This window comes from Puma concolor, chromosome B2 (assembly GCF_028749965.1).
Source record: "Puma concolor isolate L17-30 chromosome B2, mPumCon1.1.hap2, whole genome shotgun sequence".
Taxonomy (NCBI): Eukaryota; Metazoa; Chordata; class Mammalia; order Carnivora; family Felidae; genus Puma; species Puma concolor.
This window is the reverse complement of record NC_141671.1, coordinates 98,228,421-98,246,154: the sequence shown is the minus strand read 5'-3', so window position 1 is coordinate 98,246,154 and position 17,734 is coordinate 98,228,421. Positions and strand designations below refer to the sequence as shown.

General features: G+C 40.6%; 1 protein-coding gene across 2 annotated transcripts in view; it reads left to right on the top strand.

Annotated features, from left to right (window-relative positions):
• PDSS2 (decaprenyl diphosphate synthase subunit 2) overlaps positions 1–17,734 on the top strand; it is a 287,564-nt gene that overhangs the window by 253,196 nt on the left and 16,634 nt on the right. The window contains exon 8 of one of the 2 annotated variants that reach the window (XM_025925580.2): positions 9,990–11,821. The exons of the other annotated variant lie outside the window; for it this stretch is intronic. Coding sequence (XP_025781365.1) covers positions 9,990–10,148 — 159 coding nt within the window. The 3' untranslated portion in view covers positions 10,149–11,821. Of the gene's footprint in view, positions 1–9,989; positions 11,822–17,734 lie in introns of those variants that run through there. 2 annotated transcript variants of the gene reach the window in all.

Sequence of the window (17,734 nt, the reverse complement as noted above, 5' to 3'; positions counted from 1 at the left end):
CTTGCGCTGTCTCTCTCTCAAAATAATAAACTTTAAGAACAAGAACTGCTTGAATCTTCACTCTAGCACTTGTCTTCTGCATTACCTTGAGCAACTTACTCTTGCCTAAGTTTATTCATCTATAAAATGAGAATAATATTAGTATCTGCCTCATAGGGCTGTTGTAAGGATTGAAGATATGTATGTCTTAGTGCTGGGCACACATAATTACTATGAGATTGTTGTTATTGCTGCTGTTGTTATTAGTAGTAGTAGTAGTAGTAGTAGTATCACTTTAATACCAGGAGGCGTACCATTCTTTTAATTTTACCCAAGAGTTCATGTGATTGAGGAAATAACTAAAAATTTTCTTGTTTCCATTTCCTTTCCTTTGGTTGAAATAATATACTTAATTAAAATCACTAGATTTTTTTTCTGTAGACTTTTGCAAATAATTTATGGTTCTAAGTAAAAAGGAATGCATTTTCTGTTGTTTGCAGTTTGTTTAGCATAATGTTTATCATACTAGAGAAAGGTTTTCATCGTAGCTTTTCCTTTTGTACCAGTTCTTGCCACTCAGAAGTTGGGAAGACTTTTCAACTGAAGCACTATCAGCTAAAATCCTTGTGTTGGGTGGGACTTCGGAGGCAGCCTTGTCCCACCTGCCATGTCTCCTGAGAATTTTATTCATACTTTCTCTGATGTGGTCATCCAGTTGCTGAGGACTTCCAAAAACAGGGGGTTCACACCTTGTCAAAAATAATTCTTCTGTTGTTAGACAACTCTAGTTATTTGAAAGCTCTCTCTTATTTGTAACTGAAATCTGCTTCCTAGAAATTTCACCTTGTTGCTCTTTGTTCTGGATCCTGAAGCATATAGAACAGGACTGCCCCATCTTCCATTTAATTGCTTTAGATATTTGAAGATGGCTTTCATCTCCTTTAATTCTTTCCTCCAGGGTAAACATTCCTTAGATGACATGTTTTCAAATAACTTCTTCATCCTAATACTGAACCTGGTCTATTTTGGGTTTTTTTTTTGTGTGTGGTGTTGTTGTTTTTTTTTAGTTTATTTATTTTGAAAGAGATAGAGATCGTGAGCTGGGAGGGGCAGAGAGAGAGAGAGAGAAAGAATCCCAATAGGCTCCTCACAGTCAATGCAGAGCCTGACACTGGGCTCAATCTCATGTACCATGAAATCATGACCTGAGCCAAAATCAAGAGTCAGATGCTTAACCAACTGAGCCTTGCAGATTTTCCAAACCCAGTCTATTTTGAATGCTCCTCTTGACACATGGCCATGGCATCCAGGACTGAACATAGTTTTCTAAACATCAATTGACCATCAAACACTGCAGCATGACCATTCCTGCCCATGTTTTGGACATGTACATCTTCAGATGCTGCCGAAGTTTGTGTTTGTTTTTTGTTTTTTGTTTTTTGTTTTCATCTGTATCACAGTCTTGGCTTATGTAAAAAATGTGGTTATCAAAGATTCTCAGCTCTTATTTATGAATCACTCCCAAACTGAGACTTCCACTTTTACAGTTAATTTTTGAAACCTAAATGCACAACTATACACATGTATCCCTATTACATATCACCTCACTAGTATCAGTCATGGTTCAACATGTCAAAACCAGTAAGACTTTGATGCTATCCGTGTGTTAGCTTTCTCTCTTGGCTGCATGACATCTGAAAATTAAAATTTAATATGTATTTCTTCTCCATCTTCATTCAGATAATCCACAGAACTGTGATAAAGGAAAGAAAACCAAGTTGAGGGTTTTTTTTGTTTTTCCTTTTTTATTGAAGTATAGTCAACACATACTATTACATTATTCCAGGTGTACAAGATAGTAATTTGACAAGTCTATATGTTATGCTGTGCTCACCACAAATGTAGCTACCATCAGTCATCATACAACACTATTACAGTACCACTGACCATATTCCCAGTGATGTACATTTTATCTCTATGCCCCCATTATACATTGCATAAATGGAAGCCTGTATCACTCACTCCCCTTCACCCATTTTGTCCATCCCCCAATCCTTCCCAACCATCACTTTGTTCTCTGTATTTATGGTCTGTTTCTGCTATTTGTTTACTTATTTGTTTTGTTTTTTAGATTCTGCGTGTTAAGTGAAATCATACGGTATTTGTCCTTCTCTCTCTGACTTCTTTGGAAGAACGTCTGTTCAGGTCCTCTGCCCAATTTTAATCAGATTATTTGGGTGTTTTGAGCTGAATTGTATAGGTTCTTTATATATTTTGTATATTAACCCCTTGTTGGATATATCATTTGCAAATATCCTCTCCCTTTCAGTAGGTTGCTTTTTTGTTTTATGGATGGTTTTCTTCACTGTGCAAAAACTGTTTTATTTTGGTATAGTCCCAGTAGTTTATTTCTGCTTTTGTTTCCCTTGTCTGAGGAGACATATCTAGAAAAAAAAGGTCAATGTCAAAGAAATTACTGCCTATGTTTTCTTCTAGGAGTTTTATGATTTTATGTCTCACATTTAGATCTTTTATTATTATTATTATTTTTATTATTATTATTTTAGAGAGAGAGTGTGTGTGAGCAGGGGAGAGGGGCAGAGGGAAAGAGAGAGAGAGAATGGTAAGCAGGCTCCATGCTCAACACAGAGCCTGACACAAGGCTCTATCCCACTACCCTCAGATCATGACCTGAGCCGAAATCAAGAGTAGGATGGTCAACCTATTGAGCCATATAGGCACCCCTCACATTTAGGTCCTTAATCCATTTTGAGTTTATTTTTGTATGTGCTGTAAGAAAGTGGTCCAGTTTCATTCTTTTGCATATGGTTCTCCATTTTTTTTTTCAACACCATTTATTGAAGAGATGAAATTGAATATTGAGTCCTATAGTACAATGATAGAGATCACTTTTCTGCTCAAAATAAATACTCAATAAATACTCTGGGCAAAATACTACCAAACATTTTCTAGTAGTTATTTTACATATTTGAATCTATATTACCATACTCTAATCCAGACCCCCATTTCTCTGTCTTATCCACAAAGGACTAAGTTTCTAAAACCCACTTACACTCTATCTTTACTATTTCTGAAGCTAACAGTGAGTGCCTGTATCAAAAAGAAAAATGAGAATATTTTGTAATGACTTGCTTATTGTGACCCACCTATCCTAGGGCTGCAACCATCACTGCCTTTTTTTCTAGAGCTCAAAAACCATCTTATTTGATAACATATTTTTGGAATTTTGCCATCATTGCCCATAAATTCACTGGTCTTTGTTCCAGATGGACCTCTGTCCTCATCTTTTTCTTTTGTGCCGTGTTTGAAGACATTTGTCAGTTGCATCTCTCCTCTCTGAGATTTCTTACAGTCCTTCAGTAGCTGGGAAGGACATTTATATGTACTATAAGCAAGAAGAGGACAGAGGTGAGTGGATGCCTCTGTGAAGGTGCCGTAGACTAGAAACTAGGTCTCCAGAGTGAGGAGGAAGACAGAGGAGGGAAGTGCCCTCAGACACATCAGACAAAGTGAGTGAGAAAACCAAGCGGCTTTCTCACTGGAGGAGACTCAGTGGGGTGCTACACGATAATTTGTCCTGGACTATAATATTATGTTTGGAATGGGAGTGGTAGGTCATCTTGAAATGCAAACGATACCAGAAGCCAGACCTAAGGCAAAATGGTTGCTGCCTCCAAGGCTCCCCGACAACATGTGGGCTTTTTGAATGCATGTTTCATCCCTAAAGACCCCTCTTCAGGGAATTTATTTTAATCTTTACAATTTTTAACTCATTCTTTAGTTCTCTTTCTTCTCTGTCTTCTCTTAATAATACATTATCGGGGCGCCTGGGTGGCGCAGTCGGTTAAGCTTCCGACTTCAGCCAGGTCACGATCTCGCGGTCCGTGAGTTCGAGCCCCGCATCAGGCTCTGGGCTGATGGCTCGGAGCCTGGAGCCTGTTTCCGATTCTGTGTCTCCCTCTCTCTGTGCCCCTCCCCCGTTCATGCTCTGTCTCTCTCTGTCCCAAAAATAAATAAATAAACATTGAAAAAAAAAAATAATAATACATTATCAACTATTTGAGGATACTTGTTCTTTTTTTTCTTTAATTTTTTTCAACATCTTTATTTATTTTTGAGAGACAGAGACAGAGCGTGAGCAGGGGAGGGGCAGAGAGAGAGAGGGGAGGCGGGGAGGGAGACACAGAATCTAAAGCAAGCTCCAGGCACTGAGCTGTCAGCACAAAGTCCGACTCAGGGCTTGAACCCACCAACTGTGAGATCATGACCTGAACCAAAGTCGATGCTCAACCAGCTGAGCCACCCAGGCACCCCTACTTGTTCTTATTCGACATACAGCCTTTACATTTTAATGCCCCTTATTTTTGTCATCATCTCCTTCCCCCATGTACCCCCATCAGTCTTTAGCAAATTCTGACAGGGTTGTGTCTGAACATGTTTCTGTGAGGAATGGCACTTTAAAAACGTGTGACAAGTGTCTTGGTGATAATACAGACTTATGGGTGGATTCCCACACAATTTTTATAGCTTTGTGCCTCTCCTTTGTCAGCTCCTTCAGATCAGGGATCGCATCCTATCTCCACAGTGGACCTTTGTACAGAGCAGGTGTTCAACAGGGACTCAGCAGTGGAGGAGACGATATGCTTCTCCTTTTACACCTTTTTAAATCCGAGCCCCAAGAGAGCTTATTCTGTAGCCATTTATTTCAATCTCTTTCATAATTAATTATGATCGTTGTTGAAATTTAGTTTTTCAGAGGCCCTCATCACCCTTGAGCTGTTTCTCTTTATGATCTCTTGGAATCATGGCAGTCTTTTCACCATTTTTTTTTTTTTTTTTTACCTCTTTTTAATGTTTACTTATTTTTGGGAGAGAGAGAGAGACAGAGCATGAGCTGGGGAGGGGCAGAGAGAGAGGAAGACACAGAATCCGAAGCAGGCTCCAGGCTCTGAGCTGTCAGCACAGAGCCCAGTGCAGGGCTCGACCTCATGAACTGCGAGATCATGACCTGAGCTGAAGTCGGACGCCCAACCACCTGAGCCACCCAAGCGCTCCTGCTGATTTTTAAATTTGCTTTTCTGATTTATAGTCTGAGTGTCCAAAACCATGCCTGCTGGTTCTTTCTTTCACCGATTCTAATACTAGGATGGCATTCCTTTTTTTGTGTGTGTGCCAGATTTCTATCACCTTTATATCCAATTATGTTGACATACTTAAGCAAAATGTGCTTCTTCTATCTTCTGATACCTAAGATTATCAATCAGGTTCACCAAGAATTTACCAACTATTAGAATGTGAGTTTTACTAAATGTTCAAAAGTTGTACACCTTACATTTATCACTGCAGCATCTTACAGTTCTTCCAGTTTCATAATCCCTGCTAGGGAAGTGTGGTCCACTTCACTTGGTGAGGTATGCGGTCTCTTCCTGTAAGAGCATGGCTTCCATTTGTTTCCTTTTATCCTTATCCAGGTATTTTCAACCACCAAAAAAAAAAAAAAACAAAAAACCAAAAAAACCAAAACCTTTAACATATTGCTTATACTCCTTACTCTCTTTTACAGTTTCTACAGAACAAGGTCTCCCCCTGTTCCAGACAAGTGTTAGCATCCCTATTCTCTGTAAGCACTCTGTTTGGGGAAAAGAAAACTTGGGGTTATCTCCGAATCTGTTCTAGTGCTATAGAGGGGAAAGGTTCTGATGTGCAGAAATGAAACCCAGGCCATTTCTCAAATTTACCTGTGCCACTTGTCCACATCACTTAACCGATCTCATCCCAGATCTTCTCCTGCAAACTGAGGTGAGAAGATAAGATTGGGCTTGGGTTTCTTCTGGGTCTTAAAGTTTTTCTTTGGTTTCATTAGAGAGAAGTGGCTGCTGTGTCCAATTCTGCTAAAGCTGCTTAGATCTCATGGCAGGGGCTTGTCTTTAATATTTAAGAGGATTTTTGAACCAAATAATTTTCAGAGGCATACAATGATTTCTCAGAAGGGTCCATAAAAGCAACATTTATCATTGAAAAGGTGTTTAATAACACCTTTAATAAATGTTAAATAATAACGCACTTAACTTTAAGTACTTTGCATCTTTTTCTCTCTGTGTTAATATCCTTAATTGGATCCTCTAGCAAGGGATTTGGACTTAATTTATTGCAGGTGATGCTGCACTTATACAATTATTCAGTTGACTTAATTAGAGATTTAATTATATTAGTGCCCTAAAGTGCTATATCAGAGAAGTAAAACGCAGACTAGTAATTCACCTTTTTGTATTTTATTGTGTCACTTTTCCTGCGGCTGAAATGGGTTTCAAGCCATAAAGGCCAGAGGGAGCATTCCAGCATTTCTAGACATACCCTAATGTGGAAAGTTCTGTCTATGCATTAGTTGGGGATTTGCCCAGTCAAAATGTAGGTGAGGGCAAAAGTGGAAAGAATTTTCCTAATTGTGGCCTTATCTCTTGCAGGTATTAGAACCAAGGCCATAGGTCTGGTTCCTCAGTATTCCTTTCAGCCCCCTCCATTTCCTCAGTCCTAGGGCAGCCCCCTGACAGGTGGTCCTAGGAGGCAGCAACTGTGTTTGTCTCTGTATCTCCCACCCCTACTTCATACCTAGGCCATTCAGTGCCCAATACGTGATGGCTGAGTTGAATTTGATCACTGCAAAGACGACTACTTGGAAGTGTGGTTAAAACAGTATAAACCCAACACAACTATTTTAAAACACTCAAAATACGTACCCCAGCAAGTAAGTTAGTCCCAAATCTGGCTAATTGTTGGAATGACCTAAGAAGTATTTTTCGGCCTTATTGAACCCACCTCTAGGATTGGGGCCCAGGTCCTGCATTTTAAAGCTCCCCAGGTGAATCTTTGGTCAACCAAGTTTAGGAATTCTGGTTTAATATGTCTTTTGTCACATTTATTTACAAAGGATGAGATTGTTTTGTCAGGATAGATCAATTGCCTATTCTAATTTATGGTAAAAGTCTCATTTATGGTCTATTAATTATATCTAAAGGATTAATTTTTTTAATTTTATTAATGTTTATTTATTTTTGAGAGAGAGAGAGAGACCTAGTGTGAGCGGGGGAGGGTCAGAGAGAGAGGAAGACACAGAATCCGAAACAGGCTCCAGGCTCTGAGCTGTCAGCACAGAGCCCAACACGAGACTCGAACTCACAACCCGTGAGATCATGACCTGAGTCAAAGTCAGATGCTTAACCATCTGAACCACCCAGGTGCCCCACTAAAGGATTACTTTTGAGCCAATAGTTTAGTTTTAGTTGGTAGGAGTGTATACAGATGTCTGTGAGGAGTAATACCTTCCATGAAGGATTAGATTACTGCTGAATCATGAAATGGGCATTTTACTCATGGTAGCTATCAGGTCCCTTGGTATGCAGAGCCTGCCTCTGCAGAGAGAAGATTTGAGTGTTAATTGGAAATACAGCAGTCATTGGTGAGAGAAATTAACTCTTCTAGGGCTTGAGGAATGTTCAGTGATATCTCCTGGGTACTCTTTTGCCCTAATCTGAATTACCCTTCATTGTCACCGTCAAATACTCAGTTGGGCCTAGCTGAATAAAGTTTATAAAGCAAACTAAATGAAGCAATCAGAGAAATGCAGAATGTAAAACATTGCACAATACAGCCTGGTTCTTCAGAAATGGTAACATCATAGGGAAGAAAATGCTAAAGTGTCATAACGAATGCAATTCATAAACCAAGGTTCATCATGATTTGGGGGGGGTGAAAATAGGGTACAGAAGACATTTTAGAGCCAATTGGGGAAATTTGCACATGGGCTAGATATTAGATAATGATAGAGAATTATTGTTAACTTTCCTAGTTATAATAATAATATTCTAGTTATGTATGAGAATGTTCTTAGGAGCTGCATGTCAAAACAAGGGTAAAGCATCCTGCAGCCCAACATGTGTACAAGCCGAGTCCTACCAGCTCAGAGCCTATTGTTAAATATTTCAGAATTCTGTGATTCCACAACCCTTGGTAGCTTGAAATCAGCCATGATGGGAGTTTTTATACCACAGAAATCTGCAAATGCTACAAATGGTGGTGGGTGGGGGGGGGGGTCCTCCCCTGGAAGGAGGGGATAGTACAGTATTCAGTGACGCTGGACTGGGTATTAGAAACCGTGGCTTCTGACCACAACTGTGCCACTATCCGCCTATAATCTTGGGTGAGCTGCTGAGCTTCTCTGGGCCTCTGTTTTCTTCTGTGTGTGATTATAGGAATAAAGCAGACTTTATGTTACATGCAGTGTGCAGAAGCTTAGAGTCTAATGAAGAGATAGATATGGGAATGGAGAATTGAAGTACAACACCGTATAATTACGCTGTATTCCAGATATGCATGGGGTACTTGGGGAGCCCCAAGGAAGAGGGCCACCTAGCTCCTTAGGGCTCTCATCCTAGCTGAGTGTATTCTGCTTCAGTGGACTTTGGGAAGTTTGAAGGTGGGGAGCAGATACGGGAAAATTACTGCAAGCAATCTCCCTAAATAGTGATAAAAGGGAGAAGAGGCTGGGGTGGGGGGGACTGGCTGGGCAAGAGCTAGATCAGGAAGGACTTCCATTGCCTCATGAAAGAGCTTGGACTCTTTTTTCTTAAGGCTTTCGGAAGGTAGTGAAGGGTTTTAAGCTGATCACATTCACATTTTATAAAGATCTCCTTGGCAGCATGACAGATGGAGTTCAGGGCAAAGAACTGGTTGTAGGAGGACTCTTTAGGAGGTGGTTTGCCTAAAACAGCCCAGACGAGGGATGATGATAGCCTGAACTAATGTAGTGGCAATGACAATGAAGAGCGGAGGGTACATTGGAGAGCTGTAAAAGACATAGAATGGCTAGGACTTAGTGGCTGTTTCAGTCAGGATGGCTACAGACAACCTCACAGTCTCAGTGGCTTCAGACAACAAAGATGTGTTTCTTGCCCATACTACATGTCCCATGCAGGTTGGAGAGGCACTGTGGTTGGTGTTCGGCGTGGTTGCTTGGGAATCCAACACGAGGAGCTTCTTCCGCTATGGCTGGATGATCCACCAAGGGAAAGCTCTGGAGGGACTCACGTGGGTGGTTAAATGCTGCAGCCCAGAAGTGACGTGCATCGTTCATAATTCATGGACTAGAACTTGTCCCTTGGCCCCACCCAGTGTCTCAGGGCCAGAAAGTTCAGTCAAGGGTGAGCAGCACTGCTACAGCCATGGTACCTGACCAGAAATGGGGCGTGAAGGGGGACCCCCCCCCCCAGGCTTCTGATTTAGGGCGTTAGGCAAAGGTGTTCATTGAGAAAGAGAACATGGAATTTGGGGAAGGGGGAGGGGACAGCCCAAATCATTATAAATCTTTTTCAGCTCTAAAGTATAACCCTTTTATTGGTCCTTCCCCATCAAAGAGAGGGGTTAGAAATCAACTCCAGTTGTTGGCAAGAGTTTATTCTTTACAAACGGGTGTTTCAGTTCATTCTAACCGGTCAAATAAAGGCTTTTAGTTTTAAAAATGGAGTGTTCAGATCTAAACTAGGTGTCTTTCTTGAATTTTCACATGAACTATTGTGTCAGCATACAGGGTGGAAAAAAAAAGTTACTAACTAGGATGTTAATGAAGCCTTCTTCACATAAGAATATCAGGCTATTGAATTCAAAATGCCAGACATGTAAATGCCCTCTGCCTTCATTACCGCCATTCCCCAGCAGGGCACATTTCAAGATATCAAGGGGTGGGAGTCAGGGAGGAGGTGTAATTAGGCTGATTGGAGCCTATTGTGCTGCTCTGGAGCAGAGACACCTAGCAGCCTTAGGGAATGTTAGTGCCTCAGAATCATTGGGGAATGATGTCCTCTTTACCTCAAAAGAACACAGCAGAAACAATGAATCTATTTTGTTTCCCCCTTTCTTTGTTTTCCACCTCCCCTCCCCAATTTAGTTGTGGTACCTCGAAAACTGACTTTTATTGTGCATTTGTTTCTTAACAGTTGCGAGAAACAATCAAAGCTGGCAAAGGTGTGACTTCAGCTATTGACCTGTGTCGTTACCATGGAAACAAGGCACTGGAGGCCCTGGAGAGCTTTCCTCCCTCGGAGGCCAGATCTGCTTTAGAAAACATTGTGTTTGCTGTGACCAGATTTTCGTGACACCAAATTAAAAAGACACTATTGTTCGTTAGCTGAAAAAAAACTGGGGAATGAGGTGATCGAGAGAGCTTTCATGATGAAATAACTAAATGTGTTAATGACTTTAAAAACATAATACATTTTTTCCTTCCTTTTATCACATTGCTAAATGAATACTGCCTTCTTTTTGGAACTGCTACAAACAAAATTAGAAGAAAAAAAGGTCAAGCAGTTTTCACTTGTCACGCCAGAAGCACACTTGAGGCTGCAGTAGCAGAAATAATTAATGAGATTCGCTCCTGTGACCTCAGCAAATGGACAGGAAATAAGTCCTTATTGATTGGACCGAGCCAGGGATGGCGCCAGGGCGGTGGCCTGTGGTTTTCTTTCTAGAGAGGACAGAGCAAGCTGGAAGCTGCAGGTGTCAAGAGAAACACTATCACTGCCAGCCGGAGAGGACTGTCAGATCAAAAACTAGTGACCAATCTGACATAATGGAGGGTCGTTCAGTAATTAAGAAAAAAAAAAAAAAAAAGTGCTTTGTCTTCTTGCAATTATGTCTCTGCATTTGTAAGTACAGTATGAATATACTTGGCACTTCATGGTTTTTGTAACATTTTTTTAGGAAAAATTGCTGAAAAACAGAATGCCAAATATTCGAAGTTAGGAGATTAAAATGCTCTCGAATGTTAACTTGGTTGTAGTAGGAAGGCTTCTGTTTCCTTCTGGGAGACCAAATATTGTTCAAACACATTTCAAAGAACCAAACTTTTTTTAAGTATGTTGTATTCATTTGTAATATTTTGGTATAGAGAATACCTTTAACTTTTACAAGTATTAGATATAGAACCGTTGTTCTGGGGAATATACTGGTGTGGGGTTTTTTTTGTTTTGTTTTTTTTTTTAATTCAGAATGTCAGATTTTGGTCTTGAACCACAGACCTCCAATTACAGAGAAAATATAGGCAACCTCCCAGGCCTGCAATCAGACACTGTCTCTGTGTGGTTCATAGGAGATGATTTTTGCGGTTTGCGTGCATGCAATCTGAGAACACCGTTGACAAGAAGGCTGAGTTTACATAAATGATCTAGATTGAGACTCAGCTACCTTTCTTCCTTATGTGGTGTAATCACAGCCCTATCTGGAGACAGTGAACACAGCAAACAGATTTTATTACCTCATTCACTCAAACATCCAGTGAAGTTATTTTAGTTTAATTCCTCCCTCTAGAAGTTACAAAACCGTTTTATCAGGACGAGAAAATGTGAGTGACAGAGGTTAAGGTATCATATTATGATTTTTTTTAATATTCTTAAAATGTTGTGATTACTGTTTATGCTACTATAATTTGAAGGCCTGTAGATTTAGCAAAAGTGAACATTCTTCTGTCTGAAATGGTCTTTTCTCACAGAAATTGGCTTAATTAGTAACTATGGTTAGATGCTTTAGATAGAGTAGGTTTTAATCATTAACTTGCACAAAGGAGGAGCTGTGCTCAGTGTTCTCTGGAGGTGCAGGAGCTTACACAGAGCGGTAGGTTTTACTAAGCAGCTGGTCAGATACCAAAAGGCAGGACCCGAGGGCTCTTCTCATTCTGGTTTAGCAGCTGGTTTGCTGTGTGACCTTGAGTTAGTCACTTCCCTCTGAGCCTCCACTTCCTCATCTGTCAAATAAAATTAAATGAGAGAATGTATGAAGTCCCTTCCAGCTTTGTTTTATTCTCTAAAAGCCTGCCGTTTCTGGGGTTCCTGGGTGGCTCAGTCGGTTAGACTTCTGACTCTTGATTTCTACTCAGGTTATAATCTCATGGTTTGTGAGTTCAAGCCCGTGTCAGGCTCTGTGCTGACAGTGTGGAGGCTGCTTGGGATTCTCTCTCTCTCCCTCTCTCTGCCCCTCCCCTGCTCATGCACACACACACACACACACACACACACACACACACACATTCTCTCCCCCCCCCAAAAAATAAATAAATAAACTTAAAAAAAAAACAGTCTGCCATTTCTGACTCTGGATAACAAAGATGCTAAGTGAGGTTCTGGGAGGAGGAAAGGTGAAACCCAGGGAGAGGCTATAAAGGAATGTATAAAACTTTACAGCAAACGTCTTCCTAAACTGCCTCAAAGCTTAGGGCTTAAAGTATCCCTAGCTCTCCTTTGTATGGCATGTAATCCTGGACTCTTCTGTTTCAACACCTGCCTTTCTGCTTTCTTTGGGACCTTCCTACCTCCCTTTCATCTCCCTGGCTCGGGCGTCCCGCCCCCAGTGTTGATTGACAGCCCTTCCTCTGTACTCCGACTCAGCAGAGTTCCCGCTTCCTAGCGTCCTGGCAGGCTTTTGTTAAACCTAACAGGTTGGTTCATTAACCCTCCAGTATTACATACTGACACTCTTTCTTCATGCCCCTTCTTCGGGGATATTTGTTAACTCTTACGTCCTTATAATTTCAGGCAGCTGAGGGAGAAATGTGGGGCACCAAGACATGCTTTAATCACTCCCCTTGGCCTGTCTCCTGGGTGCAGGCTCTGCTGACTAGGTAAGACTCTGGCCTCGGAATGTCCCCTCGACCCCCTCTCCATCGCCTCCCATCCCCAGTTTCTTGTTAGAGGGAAGAATTCATTCATTGGACATTGTGCTGGTCCCCCCAACTTGCAAGTTGGCCCCTCCAAACCTCATTCACTTCAGGCTTCTGAAACCACCCACACTCTCCTTCCTATCAGTCTTTGTTAAGTGTGTAAAGGCTGCGATAGCGAGGGCCCCAAGTGCAGGCCATCTTTTTGAGTCCCACAGTCACGCTCTGGAGGTAAGCATACCCCCCATTACCGATGGAGAAGCAGGCCGAGGGGACCGCCTCTGACCACCTGGCCTGCCCTCACTCCCCGCCTCCCCACCGGAGTCTTCCAAGTAGCGCCTCTTTCTTGCTTCCTCTGCCTCTCTTTCCTCCTTTCCAAGATCTCGAGCCTGTAGCCTTCCTGCCTCCTTCATGGCCCCATTCTTAAATCGTCAGTGTCTCCCCTGCTGGCTGTACGTGCTCAATCCTCCCTATCCCCTAAAATGAAATTCCTCCCTTCGTGTTCTTTATCCTTCTACCTACACTTTTTTCCTCCTAACTTTACCAACTACACCTTCTTACAGTCTGCTAACTCCTGAACCCTTGCAGCTGGTCATGCACTAACTACCAAGTCCCCACCACCTAGACCAGTGCCAGTGCTTTAGACACTCCGAGAATATCTGTTGGACAGATTATCAGGTCTCTTACTGCACAACACTGAGACAGACTTCTGACAGAAGGTGGCCTTTCTGTGAAGTTTGCAAGCCATATCCCCACGCACAGACTTTCCCATGGCATGCCATGTCACTAACCCAACCACCCGGCTCCCTTGGTGCCCTTGGCCCACCTCTGTGTAGGTTGTTCCCCCCACCCTGACTGTCCTCCGTACCTGACACATCTCTTAGTTGTACCCCTAGAGACTTTCTTTTTTGAACATTTAAGGGGCACCTGGGTGGCTTAGTGAGTTGGGCATCCAACTTCGGCTCAGGTTATGATCTCACGGATCGTGAGTTCAAGCCCCCACATGGGCTCGCTGCTGTCAGTGAGGAGCCCACTTCGGATCCTCTGTCCCCTACTCTCTGCCATTCCCCAGCTCACACTTGCTCTCAAAAATAAATAAAACATTAAAAAAAAAAAAAAAGAACAAGAAACATTTAAATTCTATTTCCTCAAAAACTTAAAAGCAGTTTCCTGCCCCACCAAGTCTTTTTCTTTTAAACTCTCCAACTTAGAAAAACTGTTTTCTGGCATTAAAAAAACAGTATCAATGAGATACCGATTTAAATAGTGAACCTTTTTGCCATCATGCTTCTTTGGAAGAAGATTCATTTTATGATGATCATTAAACTTTGTTGTAAGTTTTACTTAATGATAACACTAAATCTTCATCTTTTCTTGCTCACATAATGTGGTTATCTGGTCACACCTAAAAATAAATTATCAGTGACATTGTTTGCCTGGTCCAAGTCTCATTCTCTAATGTTTGAGACTTTATCTGACCCATGACAGTATTATTGCTATGGCCCAGGATGTGGGTAACACTACAAGTTGAGGTAAAAGACATATACATACATTAGTACAAAATGCTCCAAAAAGATAGAGGGCTTTTTTAGGCTCAGTATCTACCACACATTAAACTCGTGACCAGAAAGTAGTCGGAATAATCCATGATGATCTTTTTTCAAAACCTGACAAATTGCTGTAAGATGGCCTTCTTTGGGCAAGCAAGTTTGGGGGGAATTGTGTGTAATCAACAAAATTGCAGTGAAAGTATACTTTTTTTTTTTTTTTTTTTTTTTTAAGACTAATCAGCCAGTTCATCACTGATAAGAAGAACCTTGTTTTCCAGAAAACAGTTGTCAAGCTCCATCCTAGAGTTCTTAGTTTCTGGAAGATACTTTCCTGCCACTTCATTTGTTTTCCCACTTTTGAAATCCTATTGCTAAGATCACCTTTCTAACCAATGGAAGTTCTAGGATTTATCTTTATAATCCGTAGTGACTGCCTCTCAAGGTAGAGAACACAGGCCACACCTTTGTTGAAGTACAAAAGGGCAGAAATGGATTGGGTTGGTTCTTTAATTCCTTTAACTGTGAGGACATAATGGTCATTCCATTATTATAAATAGTTTCAATTATTGTTAATCTTGTTCTAGTAATAATTAAGTTATTTGCACTCTCTTTTAAAAGTACAAAGCGATCTAACAGAATAATCATTTGCCTCTTTCTTTTCCCTACCTTCAGTCCTGACCTCAAATTAACTGTTTTATTCTTTCAGAAATGGTCCTGCGTTTCCATTATGGAGATAACATACTTCTTTTTTTTTTTCCCCCATAGATTTCAACTTTATTTTATTTTTTTAATTATTTTTTTAAATGTTTATTTAGTTTTGAGAAAGAGAGTGCAAGCAGGGGAGGAGAAGAGAGATTAGGAGACACAGAATCTGAAGCAATCTCCAGGCTCTGAGCTGTCAGCACAGAGCCTGATGCGGGGCTCGAACTTCTGAACCATGAGATCATGACCTGAGCCGAAGTTGAACGCTTAACCAACAGAGCCACCCAGGAGCCCGGGAGATAACATACTTCTAAAGGTGACTGAAAAATAAGGGTCACCTGGGAAGAGTCCAGGGGGACCAGAACTGATGGCGGGATCCACCTCTTTCTTTAGCTCACCCAGCCTGCCCTTGGGGCTCTGAAGTGCTAAGTTTTCAGCCTCCCCTGCTGGAGGAATCTTATTTCTTTCTTTTCTGTAGAAAGAGAAAGTTCTTCAGGCTTTTATCCTTTCTTTTTGGGGACACTGACCATCTTCATGGAAAAGCAACATCAGCTTTCCTTCAACTTGATCTGTTCATCTCCAAGACTGACAGTACCCACCACTGTGCATCTTGTCAGCAAACAAGTGGGCTCATCACTGCCTTCACTGTTGGAGTAGCTTAGATTTTACTTTTTGAACATATTTTTTTAAATGTTTTTTAAGTAAGCCCTACACCCAGTGTGGGGCCTGAACTCAACTCCAGGGTCAAGACTCACATGCCCTACAGACTGAGCCAGCCAGGTACCCCCACCCCCAACCTTTAAAAGAAATTTTTTTTTTAAGTAAACACTACGCCCAGTGCGAGATTTGAACACATTTCAGTAAATAACCACTGTTGTTTTTTTTTTTTATTTCAGAAAATAGAAAAAAATTAATCATTCAAAATCTCACCATGCCAACATAATCATCTCACCATTTCATTTATGTATCTTTCAGCCTTTTCTACCATGCATATCTTTTTTGGCGTAGTTCTCATTATAAATTCAACTTTGGGTCCTGCTGTTTTCACAGAACATAAACACTTCTCCATGACACTGCAGTCTTCACAACCATTATTAATAAGTAGCTTAAATTCTAAACAAGGTATCTGAATTTCTATTACTGGTTGGTTTCTCTGGTATGAATAGGAATGTGGTAAATACTCCATAAGAAAGCCTCCTAATGTTCTACTAAGAAAGTCTTTGACTTGGAAAAATAATGCCCTGGCCAGTTCTCCATAGCAGCAGGTTAAAACTGTGGAACAAAAACAAAGCAAAACAAAACAAAAAACTATGTAACAAATTCTTTTAAAATTCTTCAACTTGAACTATTAATTTTCTTCATTTGGTGGTTCCTATTCCTGCAAAATGATGACTTCTTCCTTCCCACTTAAGTTCACTGTCTCTTAGAGAAGGGAAGGGCCTCAGTCTAACAGTCATACTTTCTGCTCTTGGCAAAGGCGACAGAGAAACAATTTTATAGGAGATGAGAAGCCATCTTTGCTTCTTCAAAGTGAAGGGAAATAAAAAATAAGCCACCCAAAACTGTGCCACTTTGGCGTATTGATTATTTTGAATTAAAGCTACTTGAGAAATAGCCAGTGCAAGAAGGACCCTCTGACCCTCCTTTGTCCTGAAAACAGGGAATACATCTCCCCTGTGAAAGGTACCCTTCCTCTGCCAGGAGGAAGAGAGACATCCTTATCACTAGAGAGAGGAATTGAGGGCTGAGAAGGCTATATAAACAAATCTTGTTACTAACTTACTACCCTGAACCCCAAACCTCTTTTTCTTGTCAGTTCTTCACAAATTCATTGTTTCTTTGTCTAAAAGGTATAAGAGCTCCTTTCTTTGGTCAGTTATTTGAGTTTTTATGGGCTCCTGTACATATGAAATTAAATTTGCTTTTCTCCTGTTAATCTCCCTTATGCCAATTTCATTATTGGGCCAACCAAAGAACCTAGAAGAGAAGAAGGGAAAATTTTCTTCCCCTATAGAAGACCTTGGGAGAAGGAAACTCCTAGGGTTTGTTTAAAGGGAAACAAAATAATTTTTATCTGACTCAGATCTTTCATGCTGTAACAGTATGAGCTTATTGTATTTTGTTATTGTTTTGTTTGGGTCTTTTTTTTTTTTAAGCCTAGAGAACATCATTCTCAAAGAATTAAGCTACTCTTGCAACCTTTCTTTCCTTAAATTAATCATTGTAATTTTACTGTTTGCATTATTTCTCACTTTCTAGGCATTTTGATGATGTCCCCCACCTTATATCATGAATTCCATTGTAACTTACACTTGTGTAAATAGATTATGATCAATTTATTGCGAAGTTCGTAATTGCTGCGTAATTATGCAGTTTTATACCATGCTTCTCTTTCCTTTTAGCCTTCTTTCCTTCTTTTTTTGGAGATTAGAACTGCTTTAATTGCATTCTTTTTTTAAAAACAGCTTTATTGAAGTACAGTTTGCATACCATAAAATTCACCTGGTTTAGTTATACAATTAGAATGACTTTTAGTAAATTTACAAAGTTGTGAAAGCGTCACAATTCAGTGGTGATCCTTTCTGCCCATTTGTGGTCAACCCCTGGGCAGACAGGAATTCACTCTCTGTCTCTATAGATTGCCTTCTCTTGACATTTTGTGTAAATGAAACTATACAATATTCTTAACTGGTTCCATCATTTAGCATAATGTTTTTGAGGTTTATTCATGGGGTAGCATTAATCATTGTTCCTTTTTATTGCTCAATAGTGTTCCATTATA